This window comes from Schistocerca cancellata, chromosome 2 (assembly GCF_023864275.1).
Source record: "Schistocerca cancellata isolate TAMUIC-IGC-003103 chromosome 2, iqSchCanc2.1, whole genome shotgun sequence".
Lineage (NCBI taxonomy): Eukaryota > Metazoa > Arthropoda > Insecta > Orthoptera > Acrididae > Schistocerca > Schistocerca cancellata.
The window spans coordinates 293564135-293592051 of record NC_064627.1 but is presented as its reverse complement, the minus strand read 5'-3'; the positions used below and the strand labels follow the sequence as shown (position 1 = coordinate 293592051).

At 43.7% G+C, this 27917-nt stretch overlaps 1 protein-coding gene across 1 annotated transcript in view; it reads left to right on the top strand.

Moving 5' to 3' along the window:
- Positions 1 to 19130, top strand: part of LOC126161656 (methylosome subunit pICln) — an 84282-nt gene extending 65152 nt beyond the window's left edge. The window contains exon 5 of the mRNA XM_049917650.1: positions 18754 to 19130. Within this exon, the coding sequence (XP_049773607.1) occupies positions 18754 to 18863 (110 nt within the window). The 3' untranslated portion in view covers positions 18864 to 19130. The remainder of the gene's footprint in view (positions 1 to 18753) is intronic.
- Positions 19131 to 27917: the final 8787 nt, after the last annotated feature.

Below are 27917 nucleotides of genomic sequence, written 5' to 3'. Positions count from 1 at the left end.
AGCCGAATGACACTAGGTACTTCAGCATCTACTAGAAACTTGATGGCCTATGGAAATAACACTGTGGGTACTGACCTAAAGCAATGTGACAACACCACAACTGCAGTCGGAATTAAAGCAGCATATTAAATATGGAATTTCCGTGCTCCCAGTACTGCAAGGGATACAGGGCTTTATCTGAGTTCTTGATTGGTTTGGTTTAGTTTAGTAAAAGCCGCAGTTCCATTGTTCAGCTTGCTCTGCTACAGCTTCAGTTGCCCAGTATACATGGCATCTCATTGTTCCTAATATGAGGGGTACCAAAAAAAAACAGAATTTTTTAATAAGTTATATATTTACAAATTGTATACAAAACAACCTTATCCCCTTCAAAATACACTCCAGTACAACTTATGCATTTGTCCCTTCAGTGCTTCCACTGTTCAAAAAAATTTTTGTTGCCTATTTAGAAATGACTGACAGTTCCTCCCTCGTTTTTTTTCTTGTCTTCTTCAATGTTGTCAAATCAATGTCCTTTCATGCCCCTTTACGTGCATGGAAATAAGAAAAAGTCGCACGAAGCCAGGTCAGGCGAGTAAGGCAGTAAGGGACGGCCAAAAACTCTATAACGGAGATGGCTGTGTGTGCAGGTGCATTCATTGACGTGGTGGAAGAACCCATCTCCTGTCTGCCACAAAGTGGGTCTTTTTCTGACTAACATTGCTGCACAGTCTTCTTAAAACTTCCAATTGAAATGTTTGATTGTCAATCTGACCTGGGGAACAAACTCTGAATGAACTAAGCCTTTGGCTTCAAAAAAGCGAATCAGCTTTGTTTTGATGTCGGACGACATTCTTTTTGAGTGGGTGATGATGGCGTCTTCCATTGGCTTTGACCGTTGCTTTGTTTCTGGGTTGTAACCATAGCACCATGACTCCTCACCAGTAATGACCTTTGACAGAAAATCTTGATCAGTTTCAAGCTGTTGTTTCAAAGCATGACATGTTTCAACTCAACGTTCCTTTTGACTGTCAGTTAGAACCTGAGGAACAAACTTAACACTAACCCTTTTCATTTCCAAATTTTCCATTAAAGTTCACTGAACTCAGCCCCCAAGTTAACCCACTAATCTCTGACAGTTGATCAATTGTGTGTCGACAGTCTGTGTGCATGAGCTCTAGGATTTTTTCAATATTTTCGTTGATTCAGGCAGTTGATGGACGTGCAGAATGAGGTTTGCCACCAATCAACATGTCAGCACTTTTAAATCGAGCAAACCACTCTTACACTTGAGTTTTTCCCATAGCATCATCTTGTCAAGCTGAACATTAAAACATTTTCAGCACTATTTCTACCATGTAAAAAAAAAACAAAATTTCATGACTGCATGTTGTTCACTTAAACTTGCCTTAAAAAAACCGGAAACTAGAACAAAACAGTGCTAGCAAATCCCCCTCATACAGGCTTCCAGGGGTTGTAGAGGGGACTTAATAGGCAAAGTTTTGACGAGGGACCCACATCCGGAAGTGTACCGGTTGGATATAAAATAAGTTTGAAGATTGAATCACTTTCAGATCTACTTCACAGTATGCATTGTGTGGGCAATGTTCAAAGTAACAATCATTAGATCCTCTCCTATGTAATGAAGGACTTGCTTTTTGTAGTTGAGAGCACCACAGTTAACCTTCATGGTTGCGAATTTGTTGTAGATTGGTGAAAATAGTATGTGACATCATAATGAAAACACAAGTTGATGATTGGCCCTCTTTTTGCCTGTTTGTCAGTGTACAGTGGCTGGGAAATTTGCAAGTGATCCAAACATTTCCAGGTATGTTCCTTGTCAAAACTTTTTTCTGTCAAGTCCCTTTTACAACCCCAAGAGGCCTTAAAAGGAATTATGAAACCTGCTTTATAGTGTCCTTGATGTTGGTGACACACAAAGGTGTGTCATCACTGTGTTTCAGAAGCTGTTGATGAAGAAGCAGTTTTCATCTGATTCAATAACTCCTTGTTACATGTGTTGAAATAGGTTTGTAATGATGGCTGGCAGACACTTCACAGATATTTACCATCTCAACAGAATGTGTGAGGTCATTTTCCAAGAAGAGAACCATATCCCTTGGCAACTCCTCGCATTTTAGGGTACTTTCCAACTTTTAAGACAAACTCGTAATGAAATCAGTCACAAAAATGTAGACATCCACAGAGCTTTGATTGTATTTTTAGTTGACAGGGAGGCTTGAGGTCATAGTTATTGGTGCTTCTGTTTTAGCAGATTCCTCATTGTTGTAGTTGATGAGTGCTTGAAGAATTAGCTCATGTAGCTTAAAATGGTCGCCAACGAGCTTGCCTCAGTGTTAACATCAGTTCCCGTAAGATCACTGAAGTTATGTGCTGTCAGACTTGGCTAGCATTTGAAAGGGTAACCATCTGTCTGCCAGGCAAGTGCTGTTGGCAAGTGAGTTGCACTCAGCCCTTGTCACCAATTGAGGAGCTACTTGAATGTGAAGTAGTAGCTCTGCTCACAAAAACTGACATCGGCCAGGAGTGTGGTGTGCTGACCACATGCCCCTCCATATCCGCATCCAGTGATGCCGGATGCATATTGGCTGAGGATGACACGGTGGTCAATCAGTACCATTGGGACTTCCAAGGCCTGTTTGTACAGAGTTTAGTTCACATCATTTATTGTCACCAATGTTATGGAGGGTAACACTAAAGTTTAGGTCCATCTCTTCAACATTGTACAGTTAATAAATTGTATAACACTCTATTTGTGCTGGATCTTCAAATTATTCACAAAACGTAACGGTTGTTGCATCATCTGATAACTTTCAGCATGAGACTCGTAACAGCCATGCCCCATTAAGTTGTATTTCACCAATTTAGTTAACCTTCACTTGATAATATTTTTTTTCTTGTCCTTAAACTTTCCAGCCAATACCTTCTCTATAATCATAATTGTGGGTCCTAGAATGCGCTTACCTCTACTATGCTAGTTTTACAACCAGGAAATCAGCTTAGTCAGTTTTTGGTGAAGTTGATCGGTTCATCCGTTTTCAAACATTGAAGATAGACATGGATTGCTGTAATGACTAAATGTGGACTATGAAACAGTTTTGCTGCTGTTTTAATAAATGCAGACATTGATTGTGACCACTGAAGAAAGAGGGTAGCTAGTAACAAGAGTATTTTCTCTGAAACTTGGGGGCATTAAGGGCTTACTTACACCGTTGAACTGGAATGACAATGCTAATGAATCATTAACCAATTAAACTTCTAGGCTGACTCACATAAAAGATGAGTAACACATTGGCCTATTAAACTTTGTATGTAGAACCTACAAGCCAGGAGACATGCCATCAGATTTTCAGAAAAGTGTCATCCTTGTAACTGTGAAATGGCAAGGGCGTATAAGTGTGAGAATTACTGCAGAATCAGCTTAACATCTCACGCATTCAACTTGCTGACAACAATGATATACAGAAGAATGGAAAAGAACAGGAGGAATCCATAATAACCAGTGTATCCATCATCTGCAAATTGTCTTAATAAATTATTTACTTCTGCTCTTGAGTGAGATGATGAGAAATGTACGTCTGAAAAATGAAGGAGAAATGTTTTCAATGTTCTAATGTCAGCAGAAGTAAAGGAAATTTTGAGGATCAGTTTGGGTTTAGGAAAGGTAAAGGCACCAAAGAGACAGTTCTGACATTGCACTTGGTAACAGAAATGAAGTTAAGAGAAATCAAAGACACATTCATAAGATTTGTCGGAGTAGACAAAATTTTCAACAGTGCAAAATGTTCAAAATTCTGAGAAAAATAAAAGTAAGCTATAGGAAAACTTTGGTAACATATAGTATCTACCAGAACCAAGAGGGATTAACAAGAATGGAAGACCAAGAATGTAATGCTCCAATTAAAAAGGACGAGACACATCTCTGCACTTTTGTCTTTTTGATGAAGCATCATAATCTGTTACTTAGTGTCTATATCTGACAAGTGATGAAGGATGCAATATGGACCAAACTGACACTGTCTAGATAGTCACTTGACCCGTGAAGGCATAAAAATCCATAGCAAGTGCCCTGGTGTGTATCTAGCAGGCTGGTGCTTGGTGTTACAGTACCCTAAGCCTTCATCCTAGGCATCTAGGGTCCATATGAGGTCTACCTGTCTTGCACTTCAGTCCTGGCAATCAAGGTATTTCACATAGCCATCTTGCATATCAACTGGTTGAAATGATGTACCATTATTGTTTCTGCCTTGAGATCATGAAGCAGAAGGAACAGTGTGAAGGCTGTAGTGTCTTCCTTTGCTGTTATGTGCGAATGTCACAACAGCCAATATTGTATCCCAGTCTCTCAGTTAAACATCAGTGTGCATGCAGAGTATATATGCCAATGACACATTAGTGTTACATGCCAATGACACATTAAAGTGTTCTTAGAGACAATTTGTCTGCAGGTGGTAGGCGGCAGTCGTTATCCTGTCGGTGAAATTACCCCATATACTAGTCTCAACTGTAAAACTTCCCCAATCCAGTTGCAATTTGTAGAGCTACAGCAACTGACACAGCTTTGGTGACCTCCCCAGGGGCTCTCCACTCTTCGGTGAGTTTGTGCTTGGCTACAAGGGGCCTCGGCCTTTGCAGCACCTCTTCCATTTCCATGCTGCATATCCATCTTTCTACTATTCTTTTTCCTCTCAGTTAGGGAATATGTGTGGGATATTTTCAGGAGTGTGTTCTGAGTTTTTAATACCCTGGCATCAGAACAGCCCCTCATTTGTTTTTTCTTTCTTTCATCATTCTCCATCTCCTGCTCTTCCTCCACTTCAGCATTTGATGTTCCTCTCTGTTTCTTATTCCTCCCTCTGCAATCCTGAAGGCCAGGCCATGTGTTTGACATGTAACAGATGACTGGGTAATGCGATTTCCAGCCCCAGGTTGACAGTTAGCGTTTGCATGAACCCCCTGTTGCAGGCCAGGCCAAGGGAGGGATGATTGCCTTAGCTGCTACCTTCCCAAATTGCCAGTTGGTCCCTCTGTCTGGAGTTTGGGAGGTGTGACCTGAGGTGTGAACAATCACCTAAGGCGGGTGAGCCACTCTCTGAGGGGGGAGCCCACAGTTGGGAGCATGCCATTGCGGACGCTGGCAATCGTGGGAGATTTTTTTGCAATGAGCCAATCACCATCTCGGCCTACATCTCCTAAACGTAAACAGAACGAGGCTAAAGATTCAAAGCATCTCCCAGCTGCACATCTGTTCCTCATGGTATTATGTACTGGAGGAGGTCAGTCCTTTGCTACAGTTAATCCATTTATTATGCAGAAAGGTGTTGATGCAGTTGCAGATCCTGTTAAATCCTGCTAACCTGATGCATTGCTATCAGTATCAACATTACTGCCACACTCGCATATCCTGTCAAAACATGGCCAATTGTGTTACTTGTGGAAGGGAATCTCAAGAGGGTGATTGCTCCCTTCCTTCTCCCACACTGTATCAGTTACCTTAGCAACCATGCTGCCTCAACACGAGAAAGGTCCCATGTATCAGCAGGCTGACCAGGAGATCCGGGAGAAGGAATAAGCACCTTACCTTGTCATTCGCAAGTTGTTGGCTAGTCGAAAGCCCCGCATTTTACCATCTGGCACTTAACAGTACTGTTCTTGGTAAACTTCGCTCCATGGAGGGTGTGGCCATGCAGACTTGCTACCTCAAATTCAGCACTGCAGTTGTATAATAGCCCAGTATGTCTATAGCATCGCCATCTCCTCCTCCTCCAGCTGCGCAACAAACCACCAAATCTCTGCCCCAGGCTGTGAAATTACTTGCTTCACTATCATCAGGACAGAAAGGACAAAAGGAATACTCCCGTGAACAGTCCTTACGTCCTTCTGGCCAACAAATATTACACAATGGGAAGGGCTAAGACACGGCCAACCGATTCAGCTCAAATTTGGCAGGTCGCTTGTGTATAACCTAAAATAAAGGACTCTTAAGATATTTTGGCTCAACACCCTCCTGTTTTTGAGCTCAATAGATAATTGTAAATAGAGCATTTTCATCATCAGGTATGGGGTCCACAAATGCATACTTTTCCAGAAATAGAGGAAAGAAACTCTTACAAATGCTACTTATGTATCCACATGGTAAACACCTTTCGCTGAGAGCATCAACAGAGTAACAGCGAAGGTAACTGGATGGTAAGCGGATAACCCGGGATTGAATATCGAGGAAACCTAGTGGATGTTATTCTTCTCATTTGTATTTTTCCGTATCTGAATTAATAGGAGGGTTAATAAGGTAAGTAAATCAATAAGGAATGATAAAAAGGTAGGCATATAAATTTCTCAGACCTCTTGGGATAGTAAACAAGTAATATGTTACTCCTGGTCACTTTACAATGGCTCTTCCAGTCACTGTTACGTGTCCTCGCTTTTCGTCAAACAACTAGAGGCATGGTACTTGCCATACAAACATTCAAAACAAATATACTTGTGGCACCAAGAACATTTAATGAATGCAATCTTTTGACAGCTATACTGTCCTTCTGAAGAGTCGGCTGAGAACAAACTTTGTTTACATTTCAAAATACATCTTTTTCGAGAATTAATTTTGATGCGTACCGCGCATACAATATCATTGCATGAAAAAGTGGTGCTGAAAGTTGGTTATGAATTATGCTGTGAATAGTTACTGCATCCGTGCGGTTGTGCAATTTACGCTGGGTTTCCACTAGCACACTGCAATTCTGAAGCCTTGAAATAAAGTTTAACCTGGCGGTAGAAATAAACATCACACGGCTGGCAAACAGGTGTGCAGTATGGGGGGTTATTTTTGCCATGCACGTCTGTTGAGCCTCGTCATATATAAACATGGTGTCAAGCATTAGAATATTAGTTTGCCCACACCAGGAATCCAATATTACATAAAAACTTGTTACCAGAAAACACATTCAAGAAATGTTTTGTAAATCACATTTGTCAATTTCCTGGATTTGGAGCAAGTAATGTAAACATTTTTCAACAAGTCAGTTAAGTGATTGACCCCTTCTATAACCTGAAGACCAAATATAACATTCATTTCTTGTAAACACAGGAAAACCTTAGGCAACACTTTTCCAGAGGCTGTGATGGCATATTGCGCCATGTACGAATGTTTTTTCCCTCCCAACTGCGACAAGGGTTTATTTTTTTTTCCTTTACGTAGTAACATGCGTTGAATGTTCACCGGATATTCACATGCTGTTTGATCGGTATTGATCACGTAATCATACCTTTACTTTTGCTTCAAGAGGTATAACGCCGTAGTTCAGTTGTTTTGTAATCTTGCTGCATATTTGGCATTCAATAAGCCACATGTGGTCCCCAAGTTATACTAAATGACGAGGATCTTGGGGAGCTCAGTAATTGTTTACTGCGTAAACTCGGGGTTTCCTGAGCCAGGAACTGGTGAGCGCCATCAGCCTTCTGTAAACGTAAGCTCTGGGCACACTTCAGCGATCACTGTGCAGTGTGGTGGTGATAAGTTGTGTGTCACAAGGAATGGGGATCTTGGCTTAACTTCCTGCATCATGAGGATGGTACAAGCTCAACGTGTCCTGCATGCTGATGGGATGCTTGAATGTTGAGGCAGAACAGGCGTTAGCAAGCAACCTCTAGGCAAGCTGCCTACTTTCAGTTGTATAAAGCTTGCCTAGGCAAGTGTGGCTCTGTCTGGGTAGACCCATATTTTGCTAGCTGCTTGTGGGATTGAGATTTGAACCCTTGAACTTCTCCCTTTCAGTCCCAGTGGAATGGGTGTACTGCTGGAGGATATCAACACCCCAGCTTAATAAGAAGGCTTTTGTCATCAGTCCTCCGGATACATTAAGTACTACAAAGACCTTTTTCATACTGCTTGAAAAAGTTTGACCCTTCTACATTCGAAAAGGTTTAGAGGGAACTGCTGGCACTTTAAAATCAGTATAGCAACTGTGAAATGCCACACTATCTGTTGAAATTTCTAGTTCCCAACAAGTAACGAACCTGCAGAAAGCCAAATGCCCCAGGGAATAGGCAATTAACAGAGAGCTACACAATGCCTTGAACTACAGCAAAGGTATTGTCTTGCAGAGACCTTGTCGGTATTTACAAAGATAAACTGAAAGGTGCATGGGATCCAGAAGATACCATTGACATTCAAAATATAATGGAAAAGATTAAATGGCCATCTGATCAAATCAAACTGTTTTATCCTTACATTCAATAACAGGAAACATCCACAGGATATCGTGACAGGATTCCTTCACTTAAATTTGTGGGCTTGCACTGTTTTAAATGCCAGCACTCTCTGGCACACCACTCCAGTGTGTAAAGAGAAGCCACTTGTGGCAAATGTGGTAAAGCTGCCCGCAACGATGTCTTCTGTTCGTTTCCTCCAAAGTGTGTAATTTTCTCTGGGGACCACCATGTCTGGAGTAGACACTGCAGTGTGCACCTCAAAGAAAGGAAGATACAGGTCAGAACACTGAAACACATCCCAAGGTTGAGAAACAGGTGGAGAAATGGGGTGGAACAAATAGATACTACAGTGGAGCATTGATCGGTTCAGGATGCATTTGAAGGAACAAACTCATAGCTTAGGACTTCTCCTTCCCTTGTGTTTACAGGAAACACATTTTAAACTTACTGACGCCCCTTTGCATTCAGTGTGAGGATGACCTGAATGGGGGCAGGGCCAAGGGAGGGTAGCTGTGCTAGTCATAACACACACTACTCCTCTGCTCTGTCTTTAGCTTCTTACCTGTAACCAGTTGCCACTCAAGTTTGTGTTACTGCCACAGGAAGCTATAAATTCTGAGGCTGTCATGGAGCTTACAGACAAACTCCCTCGGCCATTTATCCTACTGGGTGGTTTCAATGCCTGTATTGTATTATCGGGCCCAAACTCTGTGCGTGCCAGGTGTCGAGTTGTAGAGAGCCTTAGAATGTCTCGGGAGCTGTGCATCTTTAATGTGGGTAATCCCACTCATTTCTGTGCTGCTACTAGATCATCCACAGCCATCAATCTCTTTTTATGCACTCCAGTCATTGCAATCTCTGCTTAATGGGAAATCACCAATCATCTTCATTCAAGTGATCACACCCCCCTCTAGATTCACTTACTGGATGAAAGGAAGCTTCTGAAATGGATAATCTACTGAGCTAACTGTACACTGTTCAACCAGCTTGCTGTATTTGAACACTGAGGCAGCATCCAGAAACAGATGGACCACATCACATGTTTGGCCCACCATGCTGCTGACTTATCCATCCTGATTTTCGGTAAAGGCAGTCATTTGCAATGGCAGCAGTGATGGAGCAAGTGCATTTCTAAGCAATGCCTGGAGACATCGCCCAGAACACCACAGAGCATTTTGCAATGAGTGCTGTCACTGCCATCCATGTCTGTCCATGGAGAGGGTCTAGTTGGACTTCAGATCCAAAAATTTTGAGGTTTAAAACCGCTCTGCCATGTGGGAGTGGGATTTGGCACTGTATGAGGCTCTGGCACTGCACCCTGTCATGACAAATTGCAACAGTATAGCAAGCTGTGATACTTGTAAGTAGTGTCAGAGGAAATCCTCCATGAATTTTTTAATTAAATATGATGGATAGGATGCTTTCCCAACTTGTAGGGAGAGGCAGTAGCTAGCCGAGTGTTGCCATAAAAAGCTGTGTAGGAAAGACCTTGGAATGAATGGTTAACAATCTTCTTGTTTTGATATTGGAGTCCAGGTAGCTCCTTACCCACTCTCAGTGTAGGTTCAGGAGATGTTGATCCACTGTCAACAAGCTGACCTTGCTAGAGACTGCTATCCAGCAGGCTTTCCTCTGTCAACAATATTGTATAGGTATATTCTTTGATGTCAGTAAGGCATATGACACTACTTGGAGAGACAGTGTGCTAGGGCAGCTCCATCTATGGGGCTTTCATGGCAACCTACCCATCTTGAGTCCTTATCCAAGTGCATTTTAGGTACCAAGTTGTCGACATGCTGTTGTATAGTTTTAAGCAGGGGATTGGTGCTCTGTAGGAAAGTATTTTAAATGCTACAGTGTTTGCTATAGCCATAAGCAGTGTAACATCTATGATAAGTAGTCCTGTACAGTGCTTCTTATTCGTGGGTGATTTTGCAGTTTTTTGTTTCATTTTAATTATTCTTGTCATTTTGATTTACCTGATTTATACAGAAGGTATGCCATTCTCTTCTCCATTTTAAAGACTTTGAGATTTCTGGGCCTCATTTTTGACTACACACTGTAGTTAACAACACCTGAAGGACCTGAAGACTATGATACAAAAACCACTAGAAATCTTAAAATGCCCTAAACAGAGGTCTTGGGGGAGCAGACAGGGCACATCTGGCTCACTTTTAGAGGGCTTTCTTGTGATCACTGCCAGATGATGGGTACATAGTGTGCAGATCAGTGAGGCCTTCTTACCTGAAGACAGTTGACACTAACCACACTGAGGGGATCGGGCAGTTCATGGATGCTGAAACACCCCCGTTTAAATTCCTTTATTGGATTTTGTGTAAATTATCGTAACCGCCAAACAGTTAATTATTATGATTATATGAGCGTGTGCTTAATGGAAGAAAGGCCATCGGTTTTTCTGCTGGTTTCGGGGGTATTTCAACCGAGTGCGGCTGTTCTGAGATTGAATAGTGGAAATGATAGAAAGTTTGTCTATTATTAAGGACCACAAAGGTTGCGATGTACAAACTGATATATATTTCCTACTAACACAAATGCTGAAGCAGTTGCTACCTTCGCCTTACGCGCCTAACCACAGTTATATCTTTTTTATTGGTTGTTGATTTTCAGTACTTCGTCACATGAAATGCTGGTGGTTAAAATTCACAACAATCCTCTCTGCAATCCATGGTTGTTGGTGGCCGACGCGGTTGACGCGAAACACGTAATTCGGCACTTGTCACTTTTGGTGTCATATCACTCGCGAATCGGTATCGATGAGGGTCCACCCCATGACGATTAGGGGGACGCGCTCATCTGTCACACTTCAGTGAGTTTACTCGACCACCATTCTTGCCCGTCTCTCCAGTACCACTTGTCACTTGACACACTCCAGTACTACTCTGCACTCAACACTCGTCTCACTGCCTCCTGCGGCGCTTGACAATCGACTCCTGTCTACTATCGACCTGGGCGTCGGATACTAGCATCTATGTTCGTGGGATCACGGATCCCTTACAATGCTCATGCTTAGTCCCTGTGCTGAGGCTGCGGAAATGTCACTCACCATCCAGCGGCAACTCCTCATGGTGCATTAGGCATGTAAGTTCCTCATGCTCTCAAGTCGCACGCATACAATATTGTTGCTCATCCAGCTATGGAACATCTTTTCTCTTATCATCCCTCAGTGACAAGGCTGTTTGGGATCCACATGAGGTTTGAGATGAGGTCATTTTCTGTGGGGCAAGTAAAATGCGAAATCCATGGTTTTAAAAGACTTACACACTATTTGCTGTAGAGGCCTAGAATAATTTATGTTTAGTGCAATACAGCAGAGATTGCACTACTGCAGCTGTTTGTACTGCCACATTTTACAACATTTTAAATGAGCACCACAACTGTATAGTGCTGTTCTTGGATGGGTCTAAACAGGGAGACTTCATTGGTTCCTGTGTTGTTTTCTCTGATCGTGTCCTCAAGATCAGGTTGCTTCAAGAACTCACTGTGTTTGAAGCAGAACTGTACGTGATCGTGAGGGCACTAGACCAAATGAGTTATGTTGCACCTTCTAATTTGGTCATCTGATCCAACTCTCTGAGAGTCTTCCACTCTCTACAACACTTGTACTCTGGGTATCCAGGGTGCCCTTCTCCACTTACAAAGGCTTGGGAAGGATGTTTCTTTCTTATTGGCTGCCAAGGCATACAGATATTAAGGAGGATGAAATAGCGAATTTAGCAGCCAGTGAAGTGTGTTGCATTCCTCTGTTAGTTCAGTATGCCATTCCCCTGTCTACTATCACCTCACTGTTGAGATACAGATTCAAGCATCAATGGGAAGCAGAGTGGCTGGAAGTGACAGACAATAAGCTGCTTCTGGTAAAGTCTACAACTCAACCGTAGCATACCTTCTTCCAGCCACTCGGACAGGATGAGGCCCTTCTACTAGTCTTTGCATTGGACACAGCCCTGTGGCATTTGGCTTCATGCATCAGCAAGAGGACTCTCCAGTTTGTGGTGCTTGTGTCATACATGTCATGACGTGCCACATCTTGGTGAACTATATTTTTTATACAGCCAAGAGGACACCAGTTAATTTGCTGATCAATTTGGTCTCAATTTTAATTGACAGTGATGTACTTGCAGTATTTCTTTCATGATATGTCCAACATGTTTCCTAGAATATTAGGACGACATTTTTAACATGTTATCAGGCAGGTGACTGGCTTGTCCGTACTTTTTGTTAGTGATAAATCAGACACATATTCTTGTTATTCTATTTTAATTTTCTGCTTGTCTTACTTGTGTTTTAATTCAGTTTTAGACCATCTGACCATTTTAACAGTATCTTACAGAATGTGAAATACTGTGTTTGTGCGGGCTATCATAAGTGAGATACGGAAAGAGTGAGTGCAGTTTTGTCTTAGAGTGCTTCGTACTTTTTTGTGTGATTTAACCACATTTATTTGTACTAATTTTTGTACGGGTGCTGATAACCTCATCATTGAGCACCCGTAAACATACCCCCCACCCCACGCCATTCCAGCACATTCTCCAGATCTCTCACCAATTGAAAACGTCTGGTCAATGGTGGCCGAGCAACTGGCTTGTCACAATACGCCAGTCACTACTCTTGATGAACTGTGGTATCGTGTTGAAGCTGCATGGGCAGCTGTACCTGTACATGCCATCCAAGCTCTGTTTGACTCAATGCTCAGGCGTATCAAGGCCTTTATTACGGCCAGAGGTGGTTGTTCTGGGTACCGATTCCTCAGGATCTATGCACCCAAATTGTGTGAAAATGTAATCACATGTCAGTTCTAGTAGAATATATTTGTCCAATGAATACCCGTTTATCATCTGCATTTCTTCTTGGTGTAGCAATTTTAATGGCGAGTAGTGTATATATAGTCTTCACAGATCCCTGTTGGAATGTCATGGAAAAACTTTAGATTAGCTGGCCATAGATGAGATGGAATGTTGAGCATTCATTTCCATCCCATTGAATCATAGTTGCTCTTATACAATGTTCTGTTTATTAATAGGAATTAGCCTTTGGTCAGTTCCCCAATCTTAGAAGGCTGCTATTGTTTACAGCAATCCTGGAATTTTCATGCGTTCAGTAGCAATGTCATTTAGTGCAGTGGTGACTGAAAGTTTGTCCATGCTGCTGAGTTCCACTATGGGTTTCCTGGAAAGGCAGTGTTGGCATTGTTTTTGTATTCAACCATTACATTATACTCTTAATGCCTCAGTGCCCATATTGCCAGTCAGTCGATCATTCAGGCTAGTCAGCCAGCATAGTCTGTCACAATGGTGATGCCATAACTGCTAGTGTCAGCATAAAGTTCTGTCTTGGAATTCTTGTCATACAGTGCTATGACTGGAGAAGTTTTAGCATCTCCTTAAAGATAAGGAAAGATGTTTCTTGCATTTCATTCCAAAGAAATTTGGTGTCTCCTTTTAGTAGTTCTTGCAAGGAATGTTTCTTTATACAGAAGTCCTTTATAAATCGTTGGTAGTATGAGTACATTTCGAGAAAACATCTCACATCATGAATGTATCAAGGAGAAGGAAACTCTGCTCTTATTTTCACTGGATTGGGATGGACACTATAGTCATTGACTAGATGTCCCCAGAATTTTTATTTCTCAGGTGACAATGAGGCACTTTTTTTGACTCAGGTGGAGGTCTGCAATCTGAATGAATGCTCTGCATCATGGTTGTCAGCTGATATAGATATTCTTCAAATATCTTTGGAGAAACGATAGTGTCATCCAGATAGCAAAGACACATTATCCATTTAATATGTCGAAACAGGTTGTCCTTCATAGGCTTCAAGATGGCTGGCATAGTCCAAATGGCATAACTTTCAACTCATACAGACCTTCAAGAGTTATGAAGGTATTGTTTTCCAGTCAACTTCATCAGCCTCAATTTGCAAGTAGCCTGTCTGCATGTTCGTAGTTGAGAAATACTTTGCTACTGCGATGCAGTCTAGGATGTTACGAAGGTGTGGCAATGGGCAATTTCTTTTTCCGTAATTTGGTTCAGTCGGTAGTTGTCACAGAAATGCCATGGGCCATCATTGCTCTTTCCAGGGACCACAGGAGAGGACCAAGGACTCTCCAAAGATTCAGTGAAGTCATCTTCCAGCGTATTCTCCACTTCCTCCTGAGTATCCATTGTTCAGCCAGTGACACTGTATATGTGTGCTGGCTGAGTGCTGGATGATCCCCATAATATTGTGTTTTTTGGTGTGCCGCAAGGTCTGTCATATATGGGCTTCAAATTTGAAAGCATCTGCAAACTGGCACAGAATGGCTCTCTCTTGCCAATATTTTTCTTAGGTCAAGCTGGATCATATTGGAAATTTGACAATACATTTCTGCCATCAGGTGTCTGTAGTGGGAGTGAAGCACAATTCTTTGTTGATGGCATTAGGCTGCCCTTTCTAGAATGTTTTGGCTGTCCCTACATGCATGTGTGTAGTGATAAGTTAATGGTTGCTTGTGGCAGTTATTGATTCAAAGTCTCCTTGACCACCTTTGATGGTTATGATTGCCCATGTAGATTTCTTTTGAGAACCTGAGTAGCTTCCTGTAATTGACAAAAGCTTCACAATTTAACTGATTATATAGACTGATGACTGGAATTTGTCTTGTTGATGATGGGATATCGCCATCTTCAACGGCAAACAGCTGCGCAGAGCAGTCTTCGTTATTTGTGCTTGTTGAAGTATCTCTGTCTTGAGATCCAATCTTTCAAAGTCTATGACTGCTTGTGATGCCTGTAAGAAGTTCCATAGAGAATAACATTTGACTACACTATTGATCTAAAGTATCCGGACATGTCAAAAAGCATAACATTTTTCATATTAGGTGCATTGTGCTGCCAGGTACTCCATATCAGCGACCTCAGTAGTCATTAGACATCATGAGAGAGCAGAAAGGGCCATACGGGGTAGCCGTGTGGTCTGAGGTGCCTTGCCGAGGTCCGAATCAGAGTCCTCCCTCGGGCATGGGTGTGTTTGTGTTGTCCTTAGAGTAAGCTAGTTTAAGTTAGATTAAGTAGTGTGTAAGCCTAGGGACCGATGACATAAGTAGTCTTGTCCCATAGGAACTTACCATAAATTTCCAAAAAGAGCAGACTGGGGCACTCCGTGGAACTCGTGGACTTCGAACGTGGGCAGGTGATAGGGTGTCACCTATGTCATACGTCTGTACGCGAGATTTACACACTCGTAAACATCCCTACGTCCACTGTTTCCGATGTGATAGTGAAGTGGAAACGTGAAAGGACATGTACAGCACAAAACCGTACAGGCCGACCTCATCTGTTGACTGGCAGAGACTGCTGATAGTTGGAGAGGGTCGTAATGTGTAATAGGCAGACGTCTATCCAGACCATCACACAGGAATTCCAAACTGCATCACGACCCACAGCAAGTACTATGATAGTTAGGCGGGAGGTGAGAAAACTTGGATTTCATCCATATAATCCTCTGTATTTTTGTATAGAACTACTCTACTTCTCATCTGAATTGCATATTGCTCACATCTCACTTCCATACAAGGCTACAATCCACACAGATACCATTGTAAAGACTTCTTAGCAGGTAAATTTATTTTAAATGTTAACTAATTCCCCTCCTGCCCCCTCTCAGAAATAAGTTTCTTGCTGTTCCCAGTCGGCATTTTGCATCTTCCGTACCTTCTAAGGTCTCTTACCCTTATTTAATTCCCTCAGTGTTGTCTATTTTGTCAGCTGCATTCCATTATCCTTGTTTTACTTGTATTGATTTTAATCTTATTGTCTCTTTCCCAAGACATTAAATATTCTGTTCATCTACTCTTCAAAGTCCTTTGCCATCTCTGACAGTGTTAAAATGTTATCAGCGAACCTCAAAGTTTTCATTTCTTCTCTCTGAATGTAACTTTTACAAATTTGTCCTAGCTTTTCTTCACATCGTGCTCAATGTACAGATGGAAACATTGGGAATAGGCTACAATCCTGTCTAACTTCCTTCTCAACTATGACTTCTGTTTCATGTCTTTCCACTCTTATACCCGCAGTCTAGTTTCTGTACAAGCTGTAAATAACCTTTTGCTCCCTATAATTTGTCTCCGTTACCTTCAAAATTTCGACGAGTGTGGTGCAGTCCACATTGTCAAAAGCATGTCTCTAATTCTGCTAATGCTATAAGTGTAGGTTTGCCGTTCTTCAACTTATCTTGTGAGATATGTCAAAGGGTGGCATTGCCTCATGTGTTCCTACATTTCTTCGGAATACAGAATGATCTTTCTCACGGTCGGCCTCTTTTTTTGTGGTCAGTTCCTATGGGACTAAACTTGACCTCTACCTGTTTTTCCTTTCTTCTGTAAATAATTCATGTCAGTATTTTGCAACCATGACTTACTAAACTAATGGTTGTTAATATTCATGCCTGTCGGCACCTGCCTTCTTTGAAATTGGAATTTTATTTTTTTCTTGAAGTCTGAGTGTGTTTTACCTGTCTCATATCTTGCATACCTAGTGGAATAATTTTGTCATGGCTCCTCTTCCAAGGGTCTCAATAATTCTGAGAGAAATTCATCTATTACATGGGCCCTGTTTCTACTTAGGTTGTTCAGTCCTGTGTCAATCTTCTCACAGTATTGTATTTCCACCTCATGTTCACCTACTCCTTCTCCTCTTTCTACTGTATTGTGCTCAAGTTTGTTTCACACTATATATGCCTCCCACCTTTCAGTTTTCTTTCTTTGCTTAGTACTGTCATGCTATCTGAGCTTTTGATGTTCATACAGTTGCTTATCTTTCTTCAGAAGTCTATTTAACCCTCCTACAGGCAGCATCTACTTTTCCTGTAGTTCTGCTACTTCTACAGCCTTGCATTTGTTCTATAGCCATTCCTGCTTAGTCAGTTTGTACATTCTCCCTTTCATTTCTTAAATGTTTGTATTCCTTTCTCCTGATTAAAGTGCTGCATTTTTTTTTAATGTTTTCTCCTTTTGGTATTTTGAATTCAATGTCTCCTAAGTTATCCAAAGATTTCTACTAGGCTGTGTCTTTTCTTTTGTGAACCTCTGCTGCCTTCTCTGTTTTATCCCTCAAAGCTACCCATTTGTTTTCTATTGTATTCCTTTCCTCTGTTTCAGTCCAATGTTGCCCGAAGCTCGCTCTGAAGTCACAGCTGTAGTTTGTCCTTACTTTTAGATGTTCGCAGTACCGGCACAACAAGGTCCTGGTGGCTAATGTTGCAAGGCCAGATCAGTTAACCATCCTGAATGTTTGCCCCTACAACTACTGAAAAGTTGCTGCCCCTCTTCTGGGACTTTGGGTTAGTCTTGCTATCCACAGGTATCCCTTCATTGTGTTGTGAATGCACCTATGTTACAACTACCTGTATTGTTGCAGTCTGTAAGCCCCTCGTCTCGGAAAGATCCATGGTTGTGGGGGTGGCGGATTGGAATTAGAATGTATTCAAATGACAACTGATGATGTAAAAATAAACTGTAATGGCAAGCATGTGTTCACTAAATCAATTTTAGAAAAATATTGGCTGATAAGACAACCTATTGGAAGGTCAGTAGAAGACATTAGAAAACATACAGGAGCAGTACAGATTTGTATAAGTGAAGATTGTGGCATGGAGTAAGCATTTGCCCAGCAGTGGATGTTAAACGGTAATGGAGGTTGGTGGTTTTTATTATGATTATTAACAGTGTCTTAATTGACTGGCAGCTTGTGACTGGCTGATCCCTGAGAAGGTCCAGCAACATAAGAATTGTGTAGCTAGCTGTTTGGAAATACTAAAAGTGAACTCTTACGGGATGACTGCTAAGAGTCCATCAAGGGGGATGTTCAGCTGCCTATTTGCAAGTTCTTTTAGTTGGATGCCACTTTGGCAATTTGGGTACCCTTAATCTACCCCAGAAAACCTATTGGGGAAGGGGAACTTACTTGAATGTGTAATCTGAACTACATATCATTCCTGGCATATCTACACATCGTTGGGAGGGGATGGCTAGTATAAAGGCAGAGTAAAAAATTTCCCTGGGCAGACTGTGATTTGATTACGCAATCTCTCTGTTTCCAGTTATGTGCCTTACCATGAGACCACCAGACCCACCCTATGGAATTGTCTATCATACGATTGGTCAGTCAGTTCGTCTGTTCTCTCCTAAGTAGTGTGTTTTCCCCATCCAAAAATAAGAATAAAAATGTAAGAATACGAATGTAATATCTCTGCCATAGTCGTCTCTGTCTCAACTCTCCTTACACCTCACAGGAAATCTGCATCTAAGATTTTCATCTGATGCACGCTCTCATTTAAGCAATATACTATCATCACCTCAGAACATATCCATGTGCGAATTGAATCCCCTTATGCTATTACATAACACTACCAAGATTCCCTTTTATTAACAGAGTTCTCATAAAATATGTGATAAATGATTGAAATGGAATTACAGGGACTAAAAGAAAATTTTAAATATATTACCTGGTGCTAAACATTTAACTTTACTGTTCGTGGACTTAATTTCAGATTCTTCGTTCACTGCTGCAAATGGGCGGCAGCAGCAGCTGCAACAAGATGAGCCAATGGAAACAGAAGCTGGGCAGTTTGAAGATGCCGATTGTGAGCCAGATAATTAAGAACTTTTGTGGCAACTCTTTCCTGCTTTGATTTCGTTGTGTTCTGTTTCTTTGACTTGTTAACTACATTTTCTCATTTATGTTTGTTTATAAACATCACTTCATGAACGTGTTATTCAGGCATGCAGGAAACAAAATATTCTTGTATTTTAAAGTTAGTTCTTATTTCTTTTACAGTCTGAAAGACCGAATGTTGGAGTTGATTTCTGTAAAATGGCAGAAAATTCGTTTGTAATAAATTTGTCAATAAAAGTATTTTTGTCACTATTTCTTTATCCCTCTGGTGTCCTGACAGACGCTATATTAAAAAAAGTTAGGCTGATTGATGAAATGCAGTTTTATTACCCATGTACCTCCCTGTCTTTCTAGACAGCAATAATTTTATCAATATATACCATTTTCTTTCTATTAACAATCACTTCTGTTGAAGAGATTATTTCTATATTGTATATTTAAAAAATTGTATAATAAGTAAATAAAAATAAAAGAAATGATACATGTTCACCAAGTGGTCACATTTACAGAGTAATTTGTGAAGTGAATGTGAAATGCCTCATTGCACATAATTAAGATTAATCGTGCAAAATGATCCATTGAACATGAAACTAACTCTATAGATAGACATTTTCTGCATTCTCCCATGCACACCACACAATATCTTGTTATGCAATAGTGGCCCTAATGTGACTCTGAAGCATTGCCAAATTCTAGCTCGTAAATATCTTAGTGCTTGATTATGATATAAGGGGTACATCATAACTCACACATTGCACTAGTTTTCTTTATTTCTAGGCAGCACTTCAAAGTTAAAATGGACTAAATGATTCATATCATACACTTCTTTAAGGTTGTAATCCATTGACATTGAAAAAGAGGTTACAAATATAGTCAAATTATGATATAATATACTAGGACATAGCAGTTTCAGGCAAACTTTGCCCCTAATTTGCCTTTGTCATGAGATGACATTTGTTTCTGACAAGTTGTGAAAGCAATGAGGCCCATAGATTATTTTACATTGTTACCTACATTAAAAATTTTAGCATTTTGCTGGGGAGCATGGGCCCAAACTTCAACATTGTTTCACCAATTATGATTGGCAGATTGCTAGGGTGATAAGCAATGGGAATGTGGCGTAATAACTTGTAAATCGATAGAGATACTAGTGACATAGCATCCAATGGTGAGAACTTTGGCACTGTGTGACATGCTAGTGGTGTCACGACATGTCAGCAGTGTTTGCAAATGCTGGAGGACTGGCACACAAGCTGTTGCTATCGACCGTAATGTGGATGTCCACTTATGTTTTCTGAAAAATATCTATATGAAGCCATCATGTCCAGCCTGGAATTGATCATGATTATTTAACAGGTAAAAATGGCCGGAGTCAAAAGAAAACGTGCAGTACATCACAAAGTTAAAGTGGAATTATGGTCTCATGTAATACTGTGGAGAGCCCCTATTTTGAAGCTACCACAACTACATCATATCTACTATTTTTATGCAGCATTGTGGCCCACCACAAATTTAAATTTACCACAAAACAAAATGTTACACCTAATGTAGCTTGTACCAAGTGCAGTTCATTGCCAATGGAAATTAACATTGGTCCCAGATCGTACTGGCAGTCTGATAGGGTCCATCTTTGACAATTTCAGACTGCCAGTTGATGGTCCTGTCACTCATGCCTTTAGCAAGGCATCAATACTGTCCATGGTTTTCCTCAAATACATATTATATGACCATGTGTTGATCATTGGACTTATATATTCAGTTCTCTGCTATAACTTATAAGTAAGTCCTCCGGTGCTTAGTACGTACACACACACACACACACACACACACACACACACACACACACACACACACACACACACTTCTTCCTCCAAGTATAAATGGTATAGAAGTAATCACCTTGAGTCTTCATTAATAATTGGCAACTTTTATTGCAAGACCACATGAGATTAATACTCATGGAATAACCAAGAGGCAAAAAGAGCCTTAGCAGTTGAATTTGAACACATTGAATGTGTCAGAAATTTGTCTCTTGTCACTTGGTTTACCCCAGTAAGTGTATTGACAACTGTGCTGTTGAGCCCAATATTAGCAGCATAATTAATGACACATCAAAACTTAAAATCAATGCATCCAATATCTGTTTTTGAGAACTTAAACATGATTTATTTTGTTTATCATAACTAATCTTCAAATATTTTTAAAAACAATTTCCTGTTTGTGAAATCCGGACCGATTTCAACCAAACTTGGTACACTAATCCCTTACTGTTAGGCAATAATCACCAGGAGGTGCGAGTTCGGGTTGATTACACCAAACACCCATTTAGCGGTACATTTATTCACCTAAGCACATGCAAGGCTCACAAAGAGCTGCTCATGGCGGAACAACCCAAAGACAATGCTCAGTGTCTATGATGGTGTCTACCTCATCGGCGTACGGAGTACTCGGGGGGGGGCGGGGGGGGTGACTAAGGCGTTGGCAGGGGTGGTCTGCGGGAGCCGGACCACGGTCAGCTCGACAGCGTCGTCACGGAGCTGTGGGTAGATGTCGTGAAGGAAGGTTCGGCCACCGAACCTGGAAGTCATTGAAGCAAGCCGGGCATCTTACTGGGCGTGCTGCTCGTGCAGCGACAGGTAGGCTGGCGGTTTGCGGGTGGAACGGAGCGACAACGACGATGTCTCCGGTGGGCGTGGTGAACACACAAAGCATGTCCAGGTCGGCGTCTGCGGGAGGCAGGGAATGGTGGAGGTTGTGTCATGAGCACTGGATGAAGAGAAACACATGATGAACAGCGTATAATCATGCAGTATTATTGAGATGTCATGGATTATGTCCGGGGGAACAGGCACAAACACCTTGAGCGAGGGCACATTCAAGGTGGGGCCATGAGAAACCTCCACAGGGCGAGGCAGGCAACGGTGGAGAGGTCGAAGGGACCAGCGAAGGGCCCGGCAGCGAGGGTGTGATCATAGGTAAGCTTGATGTGGCGAGCATGTGGTCACTTGACAGAGTGTGTGAGACCGGCGCAGAGGGCGAGGTCAGAGGAGAGCTCGACGCTTGGAGCTGGAAGTCACTAGATCGAGAGTGTAAGTCCGACATGGAAGGAATGTTCAGAGTGTCATGAGCCACGACAGTGAGTGGCGTGGTCATGGCCTGAAGGAGGGGTGGGGAAGAAGAAGGCTCGACATAAGCAGGCTTAAGTCTGTTGAGAGAGACTGTAACAGCTGAATTTTCATCTCGATATCATAGGTGTTGGCAGAGCGCTGGAGAACTCGGTACGGGCCGGTATATGGAGATTGGAGGGTAGCACAGACAGTGTCATCTCGGAGCATGACATACTTGCAATTGTCCAGAGATTTTGGGACGTGAGCCGGCCGCTGTGGCCGTGCAGTTCTAGGTGCTTCAGTCTGGAACTGCGTGACCGCTACAGTCGCAGGTTTGAATCCTGCCTCGGGCATGGATGTGTGTGATGTCCTTAGGTTAGTTAGGTTTAAGTAGTTCTAAGTTCTAGGGGACTGATGACCACAGATGTTAAGTCCCATGAGCCATTTTTTTTTTTTTTTTTTCAGGATGTGAACCTTATGGCGGGAATGGCTGGTGGGTGGAGGGATATGGAGGTTGATGAATTGGCGTCTGATGTGGTCCACGAAGGAAGGTAAGTCAGACTGAGGGAGAGAAACAGAAGCGTTCACAATTTCGCCAGGGAGAAAAATGTTCTGACCGTATACGAACTTGGCTATTGTGCTGTTGAGGTCTTCCTTATAGATCGCACGAATGCCGAGAAGCATAAGGGAAAGGGCCTCCATCCATAGAGAGTTGTGGCATCGAAGAGACACCTTGAAAGTGTGGTGCCAGCGCTCGACTAGCCCGTGTCTTTGTGGGTGATATGCTGTGGTATGGATATGTTGGATGCTGCAAATGTACAAATCCCGTTGAACAGGGCCGACTCAAATTGTCTGTCCTGGTCAGTCGTGATGATAGCTGGACATCCGAAATGCGATACCCATGACTCGACGAAAGCTCGAGCCACAGTTTCTGCAGTAATATCGGGGAGGGGGACAGCCTCAACCCAGCGAGTTGTTCGGTCAATAGACAAGAGAACATAACGAAAGATGTTAGAGGGGGAGAGAGGGCCGACAATGTCAATATGAATATGCAGGAAACGTCCAGGAGTGATCGAAAAGGATCCGGGGAGGGGGGGGGGGGGAGTGTGCTTGTGTATTTTGCAGCGTTGGCACGCGATGCAGGAGTGTGTCCATTGCTGGCAGTCCTTGTTGACATTTCTCCACACAAAGCGCTCCGCTACGAGACGGGTGGACACACAAACACCGGGGTGGACTAAATTATGCAATGCGTTGAAGACAGCTCGACGAAGCGTGGTTGGGATGAGGGAGCATAACGTGTCCGTACTGACATTGCACCAGATCTCACCAGAAATGCCAGGGAAGGTGGTGCGGACGAAGTGTAGTGAAGAAGTAGAGTCTGAAATCAGGTTTTGTGTATCCTCGTCGGCGAGTTGGAGGTTAGGCAATTCAGAGGTCTAACAACGAAAGGAAATCAGCAACTATATTGTCAGCACCCTTTATGTGTCTGACAACGGTGGTGAACTGAGATATGGAGTCCATGTATCTGAAACGGCGAGCTGGCGGGTTTGTAATGGCCACATCCAGGGGTTTGTGGTCCGTTAAAACACATAAAGGGCGTCCTTCAACATCAGTTTTAAAATGCTTGACCACTTCGTAGACCGCGAGCAACTCCCTGTCAAACGGAATATTTCCGTTGTGCATTGGTGAGCTTGCGCGAGAACTGCAGAGTCGAAGTTTGGCCGTTGAATGTCTGGCTAAGGACAGCACCGATGGCAGTATCACTCGCGTCCATGGTGATGAGAAGCTGCGCATTGGGATGAGGATGCACGATGGTGCAGGCCTCGGTACAAAGATTTTTGAGGGCAGTGAAAGAGTCAGTCATAGCAGGGGTCCATGGAACGGGCCGAGATCTGGAAGTGTTGGAGCCTGAATCTCCGCAGCCCAAGGTAGATGTCGGCGATAATAATTAACTGTCCCCAGAAAGCGCCCTCTTTAAATGATGAAGATCTGGGTAGGTCTAGTATTGTTTCTTCTTTCTCAGGGGGTGGTGAAATGCCGTCGGCAGAGACCCGAAAACCAAGAAAAGTGGCAGGGGGTTGATGTAGCTGCAATTTGTCCTGGTTGGTCTCGATGCCTGCTGTCGCGAGAGTGTTCATAACAGTTTGCACATGTCGAATGTTGTCCTCGACGGAGGAGCTGAACACAAGAATGTCATAAAGATATGCAAAGCAGAATTTTAGGTCGAATAGCACTCCGTCGATGAAGCGTTGCCAGGTATGGGTTGCGTTTTTCAGGCAGAAGGGCATGAATTGAAACTGAAATAACCTGATCGGGGTGGTGATTGCTGTCTTCTCGATGTCTTCAGGTGCCATGGGGACCTGGTGGTAGACCCACTTGCAATTAATGACCGAGAATGTGGTCGCACCTACGAGGGAACAGGTAAAGTCGGCAATGTTGGGTATGAGGTAGGTGCCAATAATTGTTTGTGCGTTTAGTCGACAGTAGTCTCCGCACATGCGCCAGGACCCGTCTTTCTTGGGTGTCATATGTATGGGCGTAGACCATCTACTGGCAGAGGGTTCAATGATGCCGGAGCTTAGTAGTTCAGAAATCTGATTTTTAAGGTTGTAGAGGCGCTCGGGACAAAGTCGACATGGTTTACTGGAGATCGGGGGACCTGGGGTGAGGTGAAGCCTGTGAATCGTGGCGTTGGTGATGACGGAAATGTTGCCAGCAGCACGGGAGGCGGTTTGTTTACAATGTGTGGCGGGCGGGGCAGGCGAGGCGTGATCTTGGTGTTCGGAGCCACTCAGCAGATCCGAGGGGAGCTGAGGTGGCAAAGTGTCCCAGGAGTCAATGCGACAAGGTGGCCACCGGCCCAAAGCAGTGGTCGGGTGAGCTCGGTAGAGCTCGTGAGCCGTTAGTGAGTCCACTGCCCGAGGGCGCGGCCTGTGGCAACATGGTCGCAGGCAAAACGCTTGGTGCGAGTGCAGTGTTTGTGTTGTCAGTGGCGGTCGCATGACGGTGCGCAAGAGCCGAAGTTGCATAGTTTGAGGTGCTGTCCACAAGGGGCGGGGTAGGAGCCGTCAGTTCGGGAACACGTGACACTCGTCGCACATGTACACTTATGTCTGGCCGAGTGTCAAATGCTGCCATGTTAGGAGGGTGTGGCCCTGCGGAACTGTTAGTACATGTTATGGTAGTCTTGATAACACAGTTGCGAGAAGTAGCAGGAGGTGAACACATGGAGGCTCGATTGCTGGGACTGCAAGCAGATTCGGCGCCCTTACTGACCTTGCTATAGTGTCTGTAATTCCTTTGCTGCATTGGAGAGCTGGAGCTGTGTTTCGTGGAGCCGGAGGGAGAGCTCGTAGTTTTCCTGGCGTAGGCGAACAACGTGTTCAAGCTCGACAAGGCACTTGTGCGTGGTTTCTTATAACGTCGTTGACCGAGACGAGCATGTATGGATGAGATGAGCCCGGACCAATGTGTCATGGGGGGGGGGTTTGCTCGACAGAGCAGAGGGGAAGTGAGTCTTGGACGAATGATGAAACACGGTGTTTCACACTAGGTCTGGTGAAAGTTTGTGGTGTCGCAAGAAGTCAATGCCCAGTATAGGTTTGTCAATTTCGCACACTAAAAAAGTCCACTCGAGTTTGCGGAGAATGAGATGATGTGTGAAGTTGAACCCGAGCATTGTAGTTTAGTTGAATTCACGAAGTATGATGAGGGTAGATGTTCGGCGACCTTAAGGACGTAGGCAGCAGCGAAACATCGGCGCCAGTGTCCTCTAGGAAAAGGTATCGCGACGAAATGTCTTTAATGTAAAGTCGTCCACAATTATCCGGTCGTTCCCGGACAGAATGGAGCACTGAGGGGTGCCTGTCATGTTGTGTGCAGGAGGCAGCACCCGGACCTACCTGCGATTGGCATTTGGGAAGTAGCAGAGTGGTCTGCAGTTCCGTGCCACCTCACCAAACCGTGTGTGGAAGTAACAGTACGGGTAGTGCGGTTGCATTTCCTGTGGAAAGTTCGTTGCCAGTGGCAGTGGCCACAGCAGGTTCGGTTGCAGGAGGGGGTGTGACCGTGGGCGGAGCTGGTGATGTCCCAGTTGCTTGTTTACTACTTCCTGGAGCAAGCGGAACGGTCGGCACAGTACGGTCCCAGCCATGTCCGGCTGCAGGGCGATGAGCCTGAACCTGAGACTTGTCAGGTAGGCAGTGGCTGGCGAAATAGAGCAGTGATGCATCGTGTAGCTCGTCAGCAATTGTCATTCTTTGTTTGACAGGTTCAGGAGACCTTTGAGCCAGAGCAAAGCGGATTTGAGGAGATATTTTATCTGACCAGATGGCGAGGAGAGCTGTGTCAGTGAATAGATCGGCACTGACCAGGACACGTAGCTGTCTCCAGAGCTAGTAAGGTTTGTCATTGCCTAGTTGCTCAACGTGGAGCACTTGCCGTACTGCTGCCTCAGTTGAGCGTGCAAGCCGACGTAGAACTGTCTTTCTGGCTAGAGTGTACTGGGTAGATGAGTCCGGGGCATCGACCATGTCAGCAATCAAGTCCTCCTGGTCGTGCAGGTGGGTGATGAGGCACAGAAACCTGGTTGACTCGTCGAGTTTGTAATGGTCGAACACTTCGTCCACAATTTTGAACCAGGTTGTTGCTCTGTCGGGATTAAACGGCGGCAGCGTCGGTAAGCATTTTAGAATGGCTCTGAGCACTATGGGACTCAACATCTATGGTCATCAGTCCCCTAGAACTTAGAACTACTTAAACCTAACTAACCTAAGGACAGCACACAACACCCAGCCATCACGAGGCAGAGAAAATCCCTGACCCCGCCGGGAATCGAACCCGGGAACCCGGGCGTGGGAAGCGAGAACGCTACCGCACGACCACGAGATGCGGGCCATTTTAGAATGTTCGGAAGAACAGGTTGAGTTGAGTTTGTCGGGCCACTGTCTGAATTGAGCTGTTGCTGCTGTAGTATTCCAGGAGAGTGTGCCTCCAGGGGATGTGGCGACGATGGCTGTTCGGGTGACAGCGTGAAGGTGACACGTTGTGACTGAGCGGGCTGCGGAGGTGCGGGCTGCCCAGAAGCACGGTGTGGGAAATGATGTCGAACGTGGGACGAAATGTGTGAATGTTCACTGTTCATAGTCACTCCACTCAAAACAGTGTGCGGATAAGGTGAATGTCGTGGCACAAAACACTGGGGTGTAGCAGTGGGACGGAGGTGGAGGTCAGGCACAGATAACAAGTTATTGTTCCTGTTGCAGGCCGAGGTATCGAAGTAGAAAGGCATGTGCTGATGCTGAAGCGAGGCAGGTGCTGGCCGTATGCTGAGGAGGTAGACCTGTGAACGAAGCAGTTCCGGCCACGTGGCAGATATCCGCGTAATACTGCATGGATTGCGGCGTGGCAAATTGTCCTGGCAGTGGTAGGTTGTCCAACAAAGTATTTGCAGAAATCGGCATTGGTCCCGCACAGCACAGAGATCTGTAAGAGGTAACTGCACAGTCAATGAGGGAGGGCACATGTGGTGGGAACAAAGGCATTTGATAGCCGGAGTCATGCGCACTCCTAACCACACTTATTGTTGAAGGCTCGAAAACGTCTGGTGTAATCGTCGCGTGAGAGGCAGTCCTGGCGGGTGTACATCACCCGCAACATGATGCATATCAATCACAAAATCCGGCGTTAGGCACTGGGCCGAAGTCATTGTTCAAATGCTGTGTCGATGTAATACACGCGAAAATAAGCGACGCGGAGGTCGCGGACACAGTAAAACGGTGAAAACGGAAGACGTTACAACTCGGGGTCACCAGTGAGGTGGGAGTTTGGGTTGGTTACACCAAACAACACCTATTTAGCAGTAGTTCATTTATTAACCTAAACACATGCAAGGCTCAAAGAACTGCTCTCGGCGGAACAGCCCAAAGACAAT